The 14033-nt window shown below is 39.9% G+C and overlaps 3 protein-coding genes across 4 annotated transcripts; 1 reads left to right on the top strand and 2 right to left on the bottom strand.

Moving 5' to 3' along the window:
* The first annotated feature begins 946 nt into the window (after nt 1-946).
* Nucleotides 947-5119, top strand: LOC103442374 (phosphate transporter PHO1 homolog 9-like). 2 transcript variants are annotated; one of them, XM_008381157.4, is made up of 13 exons: nt 947-1800; nt 2120-2462; nt 2543-2591; nt 2672-2743; nt 2842-2971; nt 3081-3201; nt 3309-3567; nt 3656-3760; nt 3849-3893; nt 3975-4124; nt 4197-4475; nt 4575-4714; nt 4804-5119. In XM_008381157.4, the coding sequence occupies exons 1-13, from the start codon at nt 1242-1244 to the stop codon at nt 4901-4903; spliced, it is 2352 nt and encodes a 783-aa protein (XP_008379379.2). In that variant the 5' UTR covers nt 947-1241; the 3' UTR covers nt 4904-5119. The 2 variants fall into 2 exon arrangements, with proteins under 2 accessions (XP_008379379.2, XP_028963653.1); XM_029107820.2 differs by having other exon boundaries at nt 2117-2462.
* A 755-nt stretch (nt 5120-5874) lies between these two features.
* Nucleotides 5875-8482, bottom strand: LOC103442376 (SPX domain-containing protein 4). The gene is made up of 3 exons (XM_008381158.4): nt 7758-8482; nt 6806-6971; nt 5875-6678 (listed from the first exon to the last, which is right to left on the bottom strand). Exons 1-3 carry the CDS (start codon nt 8085-8087, stop codon nt 6179-6181), a joined length of 996 nt encoding a protein of 331 aa, XP_008379380.2. The 5' UTR covers nt 8088-8482; the 3' UTR covers nt 5875-6178.
* A 926-nt stretch (nt 8483-9408) lies between these two features.
* On the bottom strand, nt 9409-13140 carry LOC103432045 (cystathionine gamma-synthase 1, chloroplastic-like). Its single transcript, XM_029107821.2, has 11 exons — nt 12586-13140; nt 12337-12440; nt 12066-12139; nt 11788-11956; nt 11591-11650; nt 11291-11494; nt 11110-11196; nt 10792-10899; nt 10535-10630; nt 10337-10455; nt 9409-9800 (listed from the first exon to the last, which is right to left on the bottom strand). Exons 1-11 carry the CDS (start codon nt 13082-13084, stop codon nt 9677-9679), a joined length of 1644 nt encoding a protein of 547 aa, XP_028963654.1. The 5' UTR covers nt 13085-13140; the 3' UTR covers nt 9409-9676.
* Nucleotides 13141-14033: the final 893 nt, after the last annotated feature.

The raw sequence follows: 14033 nt of genomic DNA, 5'->3' as shown, positions 1-14033 counted from the left end.
TGATTAACAAAAGTATTAATTTTAAGAGACGTCGAGAGTCAAACAAGGAAGCATTTATAGCTTGAGGAAGGATCATCCCATCCCAAATACACAAATTATCAACATGATGGCCTAAGAAAGTTATAGCATCCACCATGAAATTTGCTTATCTGCACATTCGAGAGTTGCAGATTCTGCGTTAATTTTTGTACAACGCAAGTGATCAAAAGAGAAAAGATCTTAGCATGTAAAGGAACAAATCAAATTAAGAACAAATGTTGAAAAGCCAGCTAACTAAATATAGTCCAGTCTTAGTCAAGTGCATTTACTCTGGTTACCCCAGTCTTGGTCGAGTACATTTACTCCTGTTACATCATTGACAGCATACGTCCGCGACTGCATATTCATCCATGGAAGACAACAAAAAGCAGGACCACAGGTGATAGGTGTGGTTGTAACAAGTAGATAACAGTGGAGCATGTTGGCGAGCGATCTTTAATATCGACGGACGTGGATTAGGTCAGTCAATCTAAGGGCTGGTTTGGTATTGTTGTGTTTTGAAAAAAAAAAACTGTTTCTACTGAACTGTGAGAATAAACGGCTGTGAAATAAAGCTGTAGAGTGTTTGGTAAACTTTTTTGTAAAAATGCTTTTGGAAAAAAAAAAAAGTAGTATTATAGTGTTTGGTAAACTTTTATGTAAAACAGATGTGAAAAAAGCCGGTTTTTCAAAGCTGGGTTTTGCAGCTTCTTGTTTTTAGTTTTTTTTCACCCAAAACTGTGAAAAAAAACTGAAGCTGAATGTTTACCAAACACAAAAAAACTCCCGACTTTTTTTCATACCAGTTTTTTTTTTAATCATCTCAATCCCAAACTGCACCTAAGTCAGTTTGCTTGTTATTGCCCATTTGCATGTAGTTCTAATTCTCTTTCACGTAGATTAAATAGGTTTAAATTTGAATTGGGCGTTGTTTTGTCGAAAAATAAGGAGGGAAGCTTCCAAAAATAAAGAATTCTACATGTTATATTGATTTGGATTTTACCAAAAATAAAAATAAAATTCACGTTAAATGATACGAGACAACCTTCCTTGTACAGAGAACGTCTTCTTTCTCGAATCTCACATCTGAACAGAAGCAATGTACAAAAAGCAAGAACGCAACACGGTTGCCTAAATAAACCAAAGCTTCCGAGTGCAAGAGTGAATGTTCGTAATCAACTGAGCTACGTACTCGTTGAGGGCTTGGTTGGAGGAGGAAGAAGATGAAGTTCGGAAAAGAGTTCGTTTCGCAAATGGTGCCGGAATGGCGAGAAGCATACATGGACTACAACTCTCTCAAGCTTATCATAAAAGACATCCTGCGTTTCCGGAAGAAATATGCATCATCAACACCAATGGCCACGACGCCGGCAGGGTCGGTACTAAAGCGGAGGGTGTCACTCTACAGAGCATTCAGTGGGCTGACAAGCCGACAACGCGGCTCGCTGAGGAAGATGGAGGACGAGGAGATACTTGTGGCTGAAGAAGGGGAGGAAGGGCAGTGGCAGACAAGGTTCTTGATGCCGTCCGAGGACGGAGGAGAGTTTGAGGAGGTGTTTTTTAGGAGCCTGGACGATGAGTTTAACAAAGTGAATTGCTTTTACAAGAAGAAAGTTGGGGAAGTTGTGGAGGAGGCTGAGGAGTTGAGTAGGCAGATGGATGGTTTGATCGCTCTTAGGTTAAAGGTTGATAATCCAAAGGTGGATATTGGAGGAGGAAGTGAATTGGCAAGCAATGGGATTTCTTCAGTCTCATTTGTTCATCCAAGTGGTAGAAAAACAGGTAATTAAGAAGCAAAAAAATAAATGTGAACTTTTTTAGTTGTATTTCTTTTGGTTTCTTAGTAGATTCCATGTTATATAAAGTTTGAAACTTTAGATAACATAGGCTTTAAGTTCAATAGATTTGGGGAAGGAAGTGATTTTCCGAATTACCCTTTTCACCTTCTGCATTCCATTTTTTTTCGAGCCATAAATCAATTACATAATTGAGGGAAGGAGTGCAGAAGGTGAAAAAAGGCGCATAAGATTCTTAATTCAATAAGATTTTTTTTTTTCATTTTTCCCTAATATTTGAAGTATTTGTTTTGACTGTGAAGGAGGGAAAGATATGGATGTAATTCAAGAAGTTGAGATGAGCAATGAAGGAGAAATATTGGAAGAAGATGAAGAGAGGGGAATCGAGGAATTGGAAACCGCTGACCGGAAACCCAACAGAGGCACGGTGGATATTAAGGGGTTTAAACCACAACCACTAGAGGTTTTGAATCATATAAAGATCAACGTGGTGCCTGAAACTCCTGTATCAACAATCAAAAGCATATTCCAGCCGAATACGAAACCCGACTTATCATTCAGCAAGAAAGAGCTGAAGAAAGTAGAAGAGCAAATGACACAGGCTTTTAGCGAGTTCTACAAAAAGCTCCGGCTTTTGAAAAGCTACTGGTAACATGACAAAACCTGATTACATTACTCGAAAAATTAGTGCTATGTATGACTGATTATATTGCTAATGGAGGGTGCAGTTTCCTTAATCAATTGGCCTTCTCGAAGATCATGAAGAAATATGACAAGGTTTGGTTGCTTTGTTTCCGATTCATCCATTCAAAATTGAAAGTATTTGTTTCGATCATACTAACCGTGTGATTGTGCAGTTCTCTTCAAGGCCTGCATCGAAGGCTTACTTGAATATGGTGGATAATTCTTATCTCGGTAGCAGCGATGAAGTGAGTGAAGCTTTTTTTTCTGATCCAGACGATTACCACGAATCCAGACCATTGCCCGTCTAAAGCTTTTTCTTATGATCCATCCTTTGGCTTCGCAGGTTACTAGGCTTATGGAAAGGGTGGAGAGTACCTTCATAAAGCACTTCGCAAATGGAAATCGAAGAAAAGGAATGAAGACATTAAGACCGAAAACCAAAAGGGAAAAGCATAGAAATACATTTTTCTTGGGTAAGAGTAGTGCTATCTGAATGACAAGTTCTTTGTTCTTTCTCAGTTTCCATATCTAGTGGACCTTACGCAAGATATCAATGATCATTTTAATGTTGTGTACCTGCAGGGCTGCTCTTCGGGGGCTCGATTGCACTTGCAGTAGCCATCATTGTGCTTATGCATGCAAGAAATATCCTTAAGAGCAACGGGCATGATCTGTACATGGAAAACATATTTCCGCTGTACAGGCGAGTGTGTGCATAATAGTTATCCCATCATATCTACATCTGTGGAGAAATTTAAACCTGCATAGCTTTTTGTTTCTTGACGATCATTCATTTTCCCACTTTTGCAGTTTGTTTGGATTCATTGTCCTACATCTGATCATGTTCTCAGGGAACATATTCTTTTGGAGGCGCTATCGTGTAAATTATCCATTTATCTTTGGCTTCAACCAAGGGTCAGAGATTGGTTACAGACAGCTATTCCTTATCAGTTCAGGACTTGCAATTCTCGCATTGGCTGGTACCATCTCAAATTTGGATATGGAGTTGGATCCGAGAACAAAAAGCTACGTAGCCGTGAAAGAATTGGTCCCCCTGGGCCTAGTCATTGTAAGAGAGAGATTCTTCAACAAAACTGATTTACTTTGTTAAAACAGTTTGCTCATGAATCTTTTTCATGGATATATTACATTTGCAGGTTGTGCTTCTTATAATGGTTTGTCCTTTCAACATTATATATCGTTCCAGTCGATATTTCCTCCTCCTGTGCATATTCCGTTGTCTTCTTGCTCCTCTTTATAAGGTAACCAGAGCATAACTTCTTCCTGTGGGCATACTAATCGGATACGCTCAAGTAGAACACATAAAAATTTTGTTTGTTTTTTCGGTAGGTTACCCTCCCGGATTTTTTCTTGGCAGATCAGCTTACTAGCCAGGTACTGACACTACTATGATTCATTTAGCGTATTGATACTTGTGTTGCTTATGATCGAGTAATGTTGTAAATTTTCATTCAGGTTCAAGCCTTCAGGAGTTTGGAATTCTACGTTTGCTATTACGGTTGGGGGGACTTCAAAAAAAGATCACACAACTGCCTTGACAGCCACGTTTTTAAATCTTTCTACTTCATTGTAGCAATTATTCCTTATTGGATGCGTTCGCTTCAGGTATTCTGTGTTCAAAACTCTTTAATTTCTCCTTCATGAAAGTATATGGTTTTAACTGTTCTCTGCTTGCAGTGTGTGCGACGCTTGATAGAGGAGAAAGACAGAATGCAAGGGTTAAATGCGCTGAAATACTTCTCAACAATCGTTGCAGTAGCCATGAGAACAAGTTTTGATATGAAAGCAGGGATGACATGGAAAATCCTCGCTATAGTTAGTTCAGTTGTGGCAACTGTTTTCGGTACATACTGGGACATTGTCATTGATTGGGGTCTTCTGCAACGAAATTCTAAGAACCCTTGGCTGAGAGATAAACTCCTCGTATCAAACCACAATGTTTATTTTGTTGCCATGGTAGGATTACAACTTACAAGCTGACTTCTTCAACCCTTATGGAGTGCCATTCGTTCCTTATCGTTTGACATTAATATCGAATAATGTGACATGATGCAGGGGTTGAATGTTCTACTGAGACTCGCTTGGATGCAGTCAGTATTAGGAATTAGAGGAGCACCTTTCGTCCATAGAACAGCCTTGATCACGATAGTTGCCTGTTTAGAGATCATCCGTCGTGGCATTTGGAATTTCTTTCGGTATGTTTTCCTCCTCAGTACTCAACTCTCCAAAATCGAGCAACTTGAACTGCTGTCGACTAATAAGCATTCGATGTTTTACCAAGCAGGTTGGAGAATGAGCACTTGAACAACGTCGGAAAGTATCGGGCGTTCAAGTCTGTACCCCTACCCTTCAACTACGACCGTGATCACACCAGGAGCGGATGAACATGTTTTCCATGGACAAAATATGATAGGAGTGAAAGTTGCAGAATTTTATTTTTTATTTTCACTTTTCTTCGTTTTGTTTGCAAAATATGAGTGAAAAATAGGCAATTGTAATTGTTCTCTTCATTTTTGTTTGGAAGACTGAACAAAAAGGAAAGTGAACACACCCTATCTTGCTTGTTATCAAGTGTTTAAAGTGTTTTCCTACTTTTTTAACGATATTCTAAACTACAGGGAAGGAATTCAAGTGCATAACGAGAACACCACCACTCTAACTAACGTGGCTACATCCACATCTTGAGTAAAGGGTTGAAAGATCAGCACGCAACTTGATGCCTCACTCAATTATTGCAGTTAATTTTGGGGCCATAAAACCTGTGGATACAACTGAATTTGATGGCCACTTAAACAGTAGAGCCAGCCAGAGATTGCTATCCAAACAGAAATGGAGGAGGCCACCAAGTGGTTCAAATTCTTTCTTTTGTCTCCCCAAAAAGGACATCAAAAAATTGACGTCCTCTTGGAGAAAAGTCCTCAAATGCTCATCCTTCAATTCTGAAGATTCTCAAGAAAAAAAAAATCTGAAATGAATTGAAATGACCCAAGAAAGAAGTGAAAAATGAATGGTTAGGGACTTGTTATCTTGTTACGTTTGTCTCATTGAAGATTTCAATATCATAAAAAATTTCTACTCTCTACACGGGCGGAGGGTTTCTGGGTGTTCTTTCTTCTTCGGATATTAAGGAAGATAATGAATGAACGTGTTATTAATGTTTTAATATCAAATCTAAGGTGAATGATCATGCATCCTTAGTCACCTGATGACCATGAGAACGAGACTCCTAATGGTTGGAGTTTGTCATTCGTTCTATGCTATGCAAGGAAAATAATTTCCGCATTCATTTTCTTCTCATGCATAAAAACGTGTGCCAAAATCACTACGCGTTACAAATGAACCAAAAATCAAAAGATAACAAAAGAAGAGCAGAATGAGATTTAGCTCTAGTGAAGTTGTTCAACATTTTAAGTTTCAAGCAAATGCTAATGAGAAAACTGCACAACATTGAAAAGTACTACTGAAAGAACTACACCACTTTCAGATTAGTGCTATTATGCTATGGTAAATTTCTCCTAGGGTTTAGGATTCCGGTTGCCACAAGAAGCGGAAACAAGAATGTAACACCGAAAGCATTAAGATAAACGCTGTTACGCACACTGTCGTCCTCTTGATCAGAAACGGAGGATGTATTGCAGGAGCTGATCGGTTAAACACTACTACAACTGGTCATCCTCCTCTTCGCTCTGCCAGCTGCCTACAGAGTTTGACGTAGAATTTTCGGCTGTGACAGCACCGCTGCTCTCCTCGTCCTGGCTTCTTAAGTGATTTGAAAGCGACCATGGGCTGGAAGTGGAGCTTGGGTTTTGAAGGCCTTGAATGGCTTTGATTGCAGCAACAGTCCCACGATATATATCCGTGTTTGCCTCCATGTTTGCCTCCATGTTTGAAGGTGTCTCAGATGCAATATTTGCCGAAGCATTGGATTGTGGGTTTGAGTGACCTGTGTCTGGGGTGGTTTCATCTTGTGTGGTTGGTGTACCTTCAATGATTTCCGCTTCCAAAGGGAAGAGAAGCTCGAGATTTGCCTCGCATTCACGGACTAGCCTCGTGAGAGGTTCTGTTGTAAAGAAAGGCTGGCGTACGGCTAGTTGCGTGAAACGTACACGCAACACTCCTCCAGTTCGCTTATCGTACTTCTTTAGAATTTTGACAAGCCCTATTGAGCCAGAAGACAGCTGATTTTAGCAATAGATAACGCAGATATATAATGAAGAAATTCCCTGATGCTAACGGTTGTACAATACAGGCTAAATATGGAAGGTGAAAAGAAGTAGCTGTTGTACCTGCAAAATTCAACGAGCTATAATTTTTTAGAAGCACCATCTCCCCGTGGATGGTGACAAAGTCCTTACGGATGTCCATCACTTCTTCACTGAACTCGCTCTCTGATGTAAATACACCACCCCTGCTGCTCCTTTCATTGACGCTCTCGATTCTTCCTTTCAGTTCCTGTCATTATTGCAGTTTGCAGATGAGAGCAGATAACCAGGAAAAAAAAGGCTTAGCTTCAAGCGAACAAGCACCACACAAATACAGACTTCCATTTACACACCATTCGTTGATCCAGGAGAGAGATCTTAGTTAAGTGAAAAGGTTCTCGACTTTAATGATCAAAAGAGAAATTCAACTAGTTGAGACTCGAGGCTCGACCTGTTTATTATGAAAACTTCCCTTGTTTTCAAGAAATATTTTAGAACTCTTCTGTGTTCTTTTACCACTACTCTATCTCAACAAATCGTTCCAGCCACACACAATCCTTAGCTAAAATGCACTTGCTTACAGATGCCATCCTACTCCTACTCGTGCCTATCAATCATCTTAAGATCCTGCTCTCGTTTGGTGTCGATTGAATTGGATAACTCACTAGATTCAAAGGCTCTTGAATGAAGAAATGGACGCAAGCTCCGAATTCCTGCCATGAAAGAAACTTCTCCCTCTGAATCCTCTGAATCTTACCATCAACTCGGACAAAATTTCCATTTCTTCGTTCAACTTACACTAAACGTAGTGAGTTATCCAATCCAATCCGTTACTAGAAACCAATCAAGGCCTAAGAGACCAGCATAACACCAGTATCTGCAAATCGCTTAACACGAAGAGAAAGATTGAATTTTTGTAACATCCATAACAAGCAAGCCAAATCCATCAACTACCCATCAAAATTAAAGCGCGTATTTATGTATCCACACATGCAGATTCAAGAAAACACGAAGAAAAAAAGGCAATCATAATAACCTGGAAACGGATAACGAACTCCTCCTCCTTATCCACATAGAAATTGTTTAACTTCTCCAGCTCCTCATTCAGAATCGCAACGAACCAATCCTGGAGTCCGGCCAAAGGGTGGAACCCACCATCACCTCCATCAGCAGCGGCCGGATGGGCATCTGCCGGCTGGCGCTGAAACTCGAGTTGGCGAGGGAGGGAATCCACCGCGGCTATGGCAGCCGCGGTGGCAGGGAAGCCCTTGAGGAGCTTCTTCAGGAGATTGTAGCAGAGGAACTTGTCCCTCCACTCCGGGAGCGTCTCCTCCAGGTGGGTCCTGAACTTCTTCCCGAATTTCATGGCTTTTCAACAAACTCTGGAGATCAACTGCTCACAGGATTTCCTCTTATATTAAGAGAGAGAAATTAAATTTAATCCGGATCCTGAGAATGTCTCTCAAGTGGGAATATTTGGAAAGTGGGCTAGAGAGAGGTGGGGTGGTTTTTTCAAGTACATTTCTTGTTGGTGTGCATTTGGATTTTTCATCCTTACCCGAATACTCTCCAAAAGTTTCAGATTTATTTGGTTGTTTTTACGTTGTTTGATCATGTTGCTGCGCATATTCTCTCATCCTCGATCCGCAGACGGCATTCGATTTTGATAAATCCGTCACCACGACAACTTGAATGAGGTTCAAAAATGGAAAATGTTACACTTCGGACCACTAGGGTCTCCGGATCCCTTCCTCCTAATCCATCAAATAAGAGCATCCGTGATATTGAAATTTGATCTAACGATATTATAACTTTTAAAATGAGTGGGCTTCTATTTGTAGCTGTTTGATCAAATTTTAATGACACGGATTCCCTGATTTGATGGATTAGGGAGAAGGAATCCGGAGACGATCCCTTTCCGAATTTCGAAACTCGTATCCCAAATATTCTAGCATGCTTCAAAGTACATTGACGGCGCCATTTTTTAGGTATAAAAAGTCACCGGTCTTAGTTATGTCATTCTAACCTACGATTTATCCTCAATCAAGGATCACCGCGCATCAAACTGTATCTAGCTGGAGACATAAGAAATATTCTGGGTTAATACCATCCATTTCCCGTCCTTCATTCGTGTACCGTGCATGCCAAATACCGATGAAATGATCACCAAGCGCCATCTACGTGAACTTCACTAGCTAGATCTCTCTCAAATCCTATGGCCTTTTTCTTGGCCGGAACGATTTTTCATAGAATAAGTCTTGTTTATCTCGAAGAAACAGACAGAATGGAAAAGACTTCTTCATACGACTTTCGGGCAGTAGAGTTTGTTTGTGTTCATTCAACTTTAAAGCCCTACGCAACTGCATCTAAATTTGCAGTTGTGAAATCTTGGTCAATGAATCTTTAACAAAAAATCCAATGGTTGAAAAACCTAGTGTACGCACACAATAGATTACACTAAAAATAAAAATCTCCTCGTATCTGAAAAGAGGAGACCGATGTACACATAAAAAATCTCTTTTCCGACGTAAATTGCTATTAGCACTTCAAAATGTCATCCTCAACTCTTCCTTGCATTGGTTCACTATAACTATTCTGCTGCGCAAATAGCAGCTCCTGTTTTATTTATCACAGTAGAAAAAAGTTGATGATCAACCATGGTTCATAACTTCATATTCATTTCAAAGCACTTGGAACGATTCTAAATTCTCATTCAACTTCAAATCATTCTAACACGAAAAAACAAAGCCAACATAGTCATATTGGAATGATAAGGAATTGGAAAGAGCACTTGGAAAAGAAAATTAGACAAAGTTTAGGGTCCGGATGGAATCGACAACGACCCATCGAGTGGACCCGAACAAAGCATTTGGTGATCAAAAGTCAATTGAAGCACCAATGCAACAATGGAGAAGAGAAATAAAACAGAAAACCGCATATGAGGCGGGCCACAGTCTATATGGTCTCCAGGGCCTGCAGTATGTCAGCCTTGAGATCTTCAAAGTCTTCGACTCCGAAGCTGAAACGGACCAAGTTATCCTTGATCCCGTACTTGATCCTATCAGGCTGGCTGAGATCCCTGTTTCAAGAGCATCAAAACACAGCAATCAGAAATCATGGACTTGATCCTATCTGACTTGCTGTATCTACAGCCCACCTAAATTAATCAAGCAATATCAATGTATAAATGACCAAGCAGTTGCATCAACGAAAATTCCATTACTGTAAACTTCAACGAAAATAATTTCGGCTAAGTTAATTGGTTAAGCTTCGCATAACAAGCTATAAATGTTGCTATATGAATACAACATGTAGACATCCATCCAGGGTACATCATGTTTCCATAGTAAAATTTATTTTTGGTAATACGAGAAACATATTTTTAACCAATTAATGCACTTCCATGTCTAGGAATGCCAAAGCACCTGCTATTTGATTACGAAATTAACTTTTGACTAAAACCCCGAAACTAGGCATCTTCACACGTTATCTGGAGTGACTCGATATTGTGACATATCAAGATCACAGATCTACCCAAATTATCAGACTCAACCGCATAGCATAACAACTTCAAATTTATTAAGCCACCATAAGATATAGAATTAGAAGGAATACCAGTAAGACATTATGGCTGGCTGATCCACAATGCTCTCACAGCCACCAAAGGATGGGGCAATATATGGGATTTTCAGTGCATCCACAAATTTAATGGTTCTCATCAAGTCTCCATCAATCTGCATGATCAAGGAACATTATTAACCAAATGAATATAATAACTACATACCAAAAAGGGATAGCGCCAAGAATGTTCACCTCAAAACTGACAACACCACCGAAACCAGTCATCTGCCTCTTGGCAAGCTGATGTTCAGGATGACTAGGCAAACCAGGATAATAGACGTGTGCCACCTGCCGATAAACATTGTCAATAACATATGTTTTCAAATACAAAACGGTGAATCCCAACCTAAACTTTTGTTCTATAATCTTTCCAACAGTAATCACACACTGGAAACCTATTTAGTTAGCCTCCCATTAGTTAATGCTACTTAAGTTTACAAAATATATACCTTAGGATGTGCCTCTAAAATTTTGGCCATCCTCAATGCTGTTGAATTCTGTTGTTGTACACGAAGATGCAAGGTCTTCATGCCTCGAATGATCAGGTATGCAGCATTCTGTTGATGAAAAAAAAAACAATTATTATTATCATGTAAGCTTACAATTCATTCCATTCTTCAACCATTAAAGCATTAAGTGGGAGCATGGAATCATTTGTTGAAGTACCCTACATTCTTAATGGAAGTAGAAATTAACACCATCAATCAACGTGACAACTGAGAATAATAAGAGACGAGAAACATATATAACCCACAAACATGACTCACCGGGTTGAGAGCACCACCCAAAACATGATGCAAAGTACGAATTTCTGAAATCAATTTCATGGAACCGCTAATGCAACCAGCAAGGACCTGAAATAAGATATTGATACTTGCTTAGTCTTTACAATAATTGATACACTGAGTATTCACTCCAAATGATTAGGTTCGACACTTGCTGACTTACATCATTGTGGCCACCGATAAATTTCGTTGCAGAATGCACAACAAGATCTGCCCCAAGGGCAAGGGCTTTCTGGTTGAGAGGTGTGGCGAAAGTGCCATCTATACAGACCAACGCCCCTTTTTTGTGACAGAGCTCAGAAACCAACTTAATGTCAACACACCTGAGGAATGGATTAGTAGGAGACTCTGTGAAGAAAAGAGACACCTGTCCCGAAGTAAATTTTACAAACAATCAGGGTCACCATTATTTGCTAAGTTATAGAGAATTTCAAAAAAGCAAGCTAAATACTTTCTCACTGACTTTGTGCTCATCCAATGCAGTTTCCAGGGCTCCCACATCAGCAGGGTCAATGATTGTGGCCTGCATAGAGAGTGGTAATCTATAAGTATAAACACTAACAAAGGATCACAGGCGATTTGAAAAGTAACACCTGTATTCTGTTGCTCTAGATTCAGAACAACTAATCATTGCACAAAATGAGAACAGGACAATTTTACCGTGATCCCCATTTTTGGAAGAATGGTCTCAATGAAAATCCTAGTCTTCCTATAGCAATCCGTGGTGGTCACGATATACCCACCAGCTGGAACCAATGCCATCAACATGACAGTGCAAGCACACATTCCAGATGCCAATATCATTGTTGATTCCGCTCCCTCAAGCGCACTAACCATCACCAGTTCACCACAACATGGCCTCAATAAACATTCAACACATAGATTCGAAGCACAAAAGGCAGGCTTAAAATACAAAAGAGAATGAAAGACATGCAAACCTGATCTTCTCCTCAACCACTACTGTAGTTGGATTTCCATACCGCCCGTATTCAAAACTTGTTGCGCGTTTCTCCTGCAACAAGGTAAAAGGACAATAAACCAAAACCATCCAAGAACACATCAATCACCAGCTACCCAATACATAAAACACAATTTTATCGTCTGTTTTCTTAAAGTTTCAAACTTTTGCAGCATATTACAAAAAAGTTACACCCAATTATGCAGAAAATCGTAAGAAAATATAAGTATATGGAATGCGTGATTGCATACCTTGAAATCAATGAGGTCAGCCGTTTTCTTAAAGAAGTAGGCAGAAGTATTAACCACTGGGGTTGTAATTGCATCAGTTACTATGCCGCGTCCCAATCTTTCACCTTCACAAAAACAAAAAGTCCCAATTTTTACTCACACGCTAATCACCGCATAATTATCAAGAACTGAGCTTTTTAATTGTAACATTAAGACAATAATCCAAGCAAATCATAATTAAAAAAACCCCATAAAATATAGTTAAATTACCAGCATGAATTGCGAGGCTCCCATCGGAGCTCAAGAACGAGGCCTCCTTCAAAGGCAAGGCCTCCCCCAACTGTACACCATTTTCAAACACCGCCACCTCGTCACCGCCCGAAATCTGGGCCGGATCGACGGAAATGGCGGCCGTGGCGGCGGCATCGACGGCTGTAGCCGACGGTGCCGCCGACACGCCAGAGTTGGGGTTGTTGTTCGACCAAGAGGCGGCGACGATCTGCGCGACGCCGATGTTGCTGCAGTTCCTGCGGGCCTTGGTGCTGAGCTGGCGGACGAAGTTCGGGGGAAACCTGAGGATGAGAGAGGAGAGGCCGTGAACCGGCACCGTCGGGTCGACCCGGCCCGATAATCGGGGGCGGGTGCCGGGCTGGGAGGAAGTGAAAACCCTAGGAGGATACGAGCAGACGGCCATGGGTGAGTGATGGGGTTCGAGTTTTCGGGATTTTGGGTTCGTCACGAAACGAGGTTGGGAAGAAATGGACGACATTGAGAGCAAATGCGTTGCAGCTTTAATACGCGCCTTTTCTTTTTCTGTAATTTTATGATTTTGTTTTTTTACTGATTTTTTTTGGTTTTATTTACCAAGTTGGTCCAGTTGGCTTGATGCCGACGTGGAATCTGACTTTTCTTTTGGTCCAAGACGTGGAATCTGACTCGCAACATGTATTTGTACCAACTTTTTGAGTCACAAAATTCCAATTTTACACACTATATTGAGTTGCAACTTTTTATTTTTTTCGTAACTTTGGACATTCGATGAACGTTGTTAATCACTTGAATTACAAGATCGTTTGGATGTATTTTTAAAATAGTTGAAAACGTTTTTAGAGAAAAAAATTTGGGTTCCAAAAGCATTTTAAGTGATTTCTGCAAGAAGCACCAGTTACGTGCTTCTTCTAGGAATCACTTTAAGTGTTTTTCCAGAATTTACTTGTATTTTTACTAAAGATTGGTTCCAAAAATAGTTTCACCAAAATCGCTTTCAGTTATTTTAAAAGTACATCCAATCGAGTTCTACGTTATTTGCACACGATATTGTAGCTTTTTAACTTGTAACTGCAAGAATGTTCACAACCTAATGACTAATATATGCAAGAAGATTTCGTGATAGCTCAAGTTATTACCGAATGTTTACTCACAGTATATGATATTTACTCTAAGAAATAACATTTCAAACAAAAAGTATATTGTGAGCGTCAACATGGATATTTATACCTCTCCATTGGAGTTTTCCGGCCGACCAAAAATGTAAAATACACATTTTAAGACGTTTTGCACCTTCCAATTTTCATTAGATGTTCTTATAGAAAAACACTATGCCAACGATGGATGATGATATGTATATAATAGTGTGGTCCCCATTGCGGTTTAATCAGGCAGAAATATAGACATATATAATATAGTGTGATCCCCCTAAGGTCATCAACTCTAAGTAT

The sequence above is a fragment of the Malus domestica genome, chromosome 09 (genome assembly GCF_042453785.1).
Source record: "Malus domestica chromosome 09, GDT2T_hap1".
NCBI lineage: Eukaryota > Viridiplantae > Streptophyta > Magnoliopsida > Rosales > Rosaceae > Malus > Malus domestica.
The sequence above is the reverse complement of the archived record's forward strand: the minus strand, read 5'-3'. Positions and strand labels throughout refer to the sequence as shown.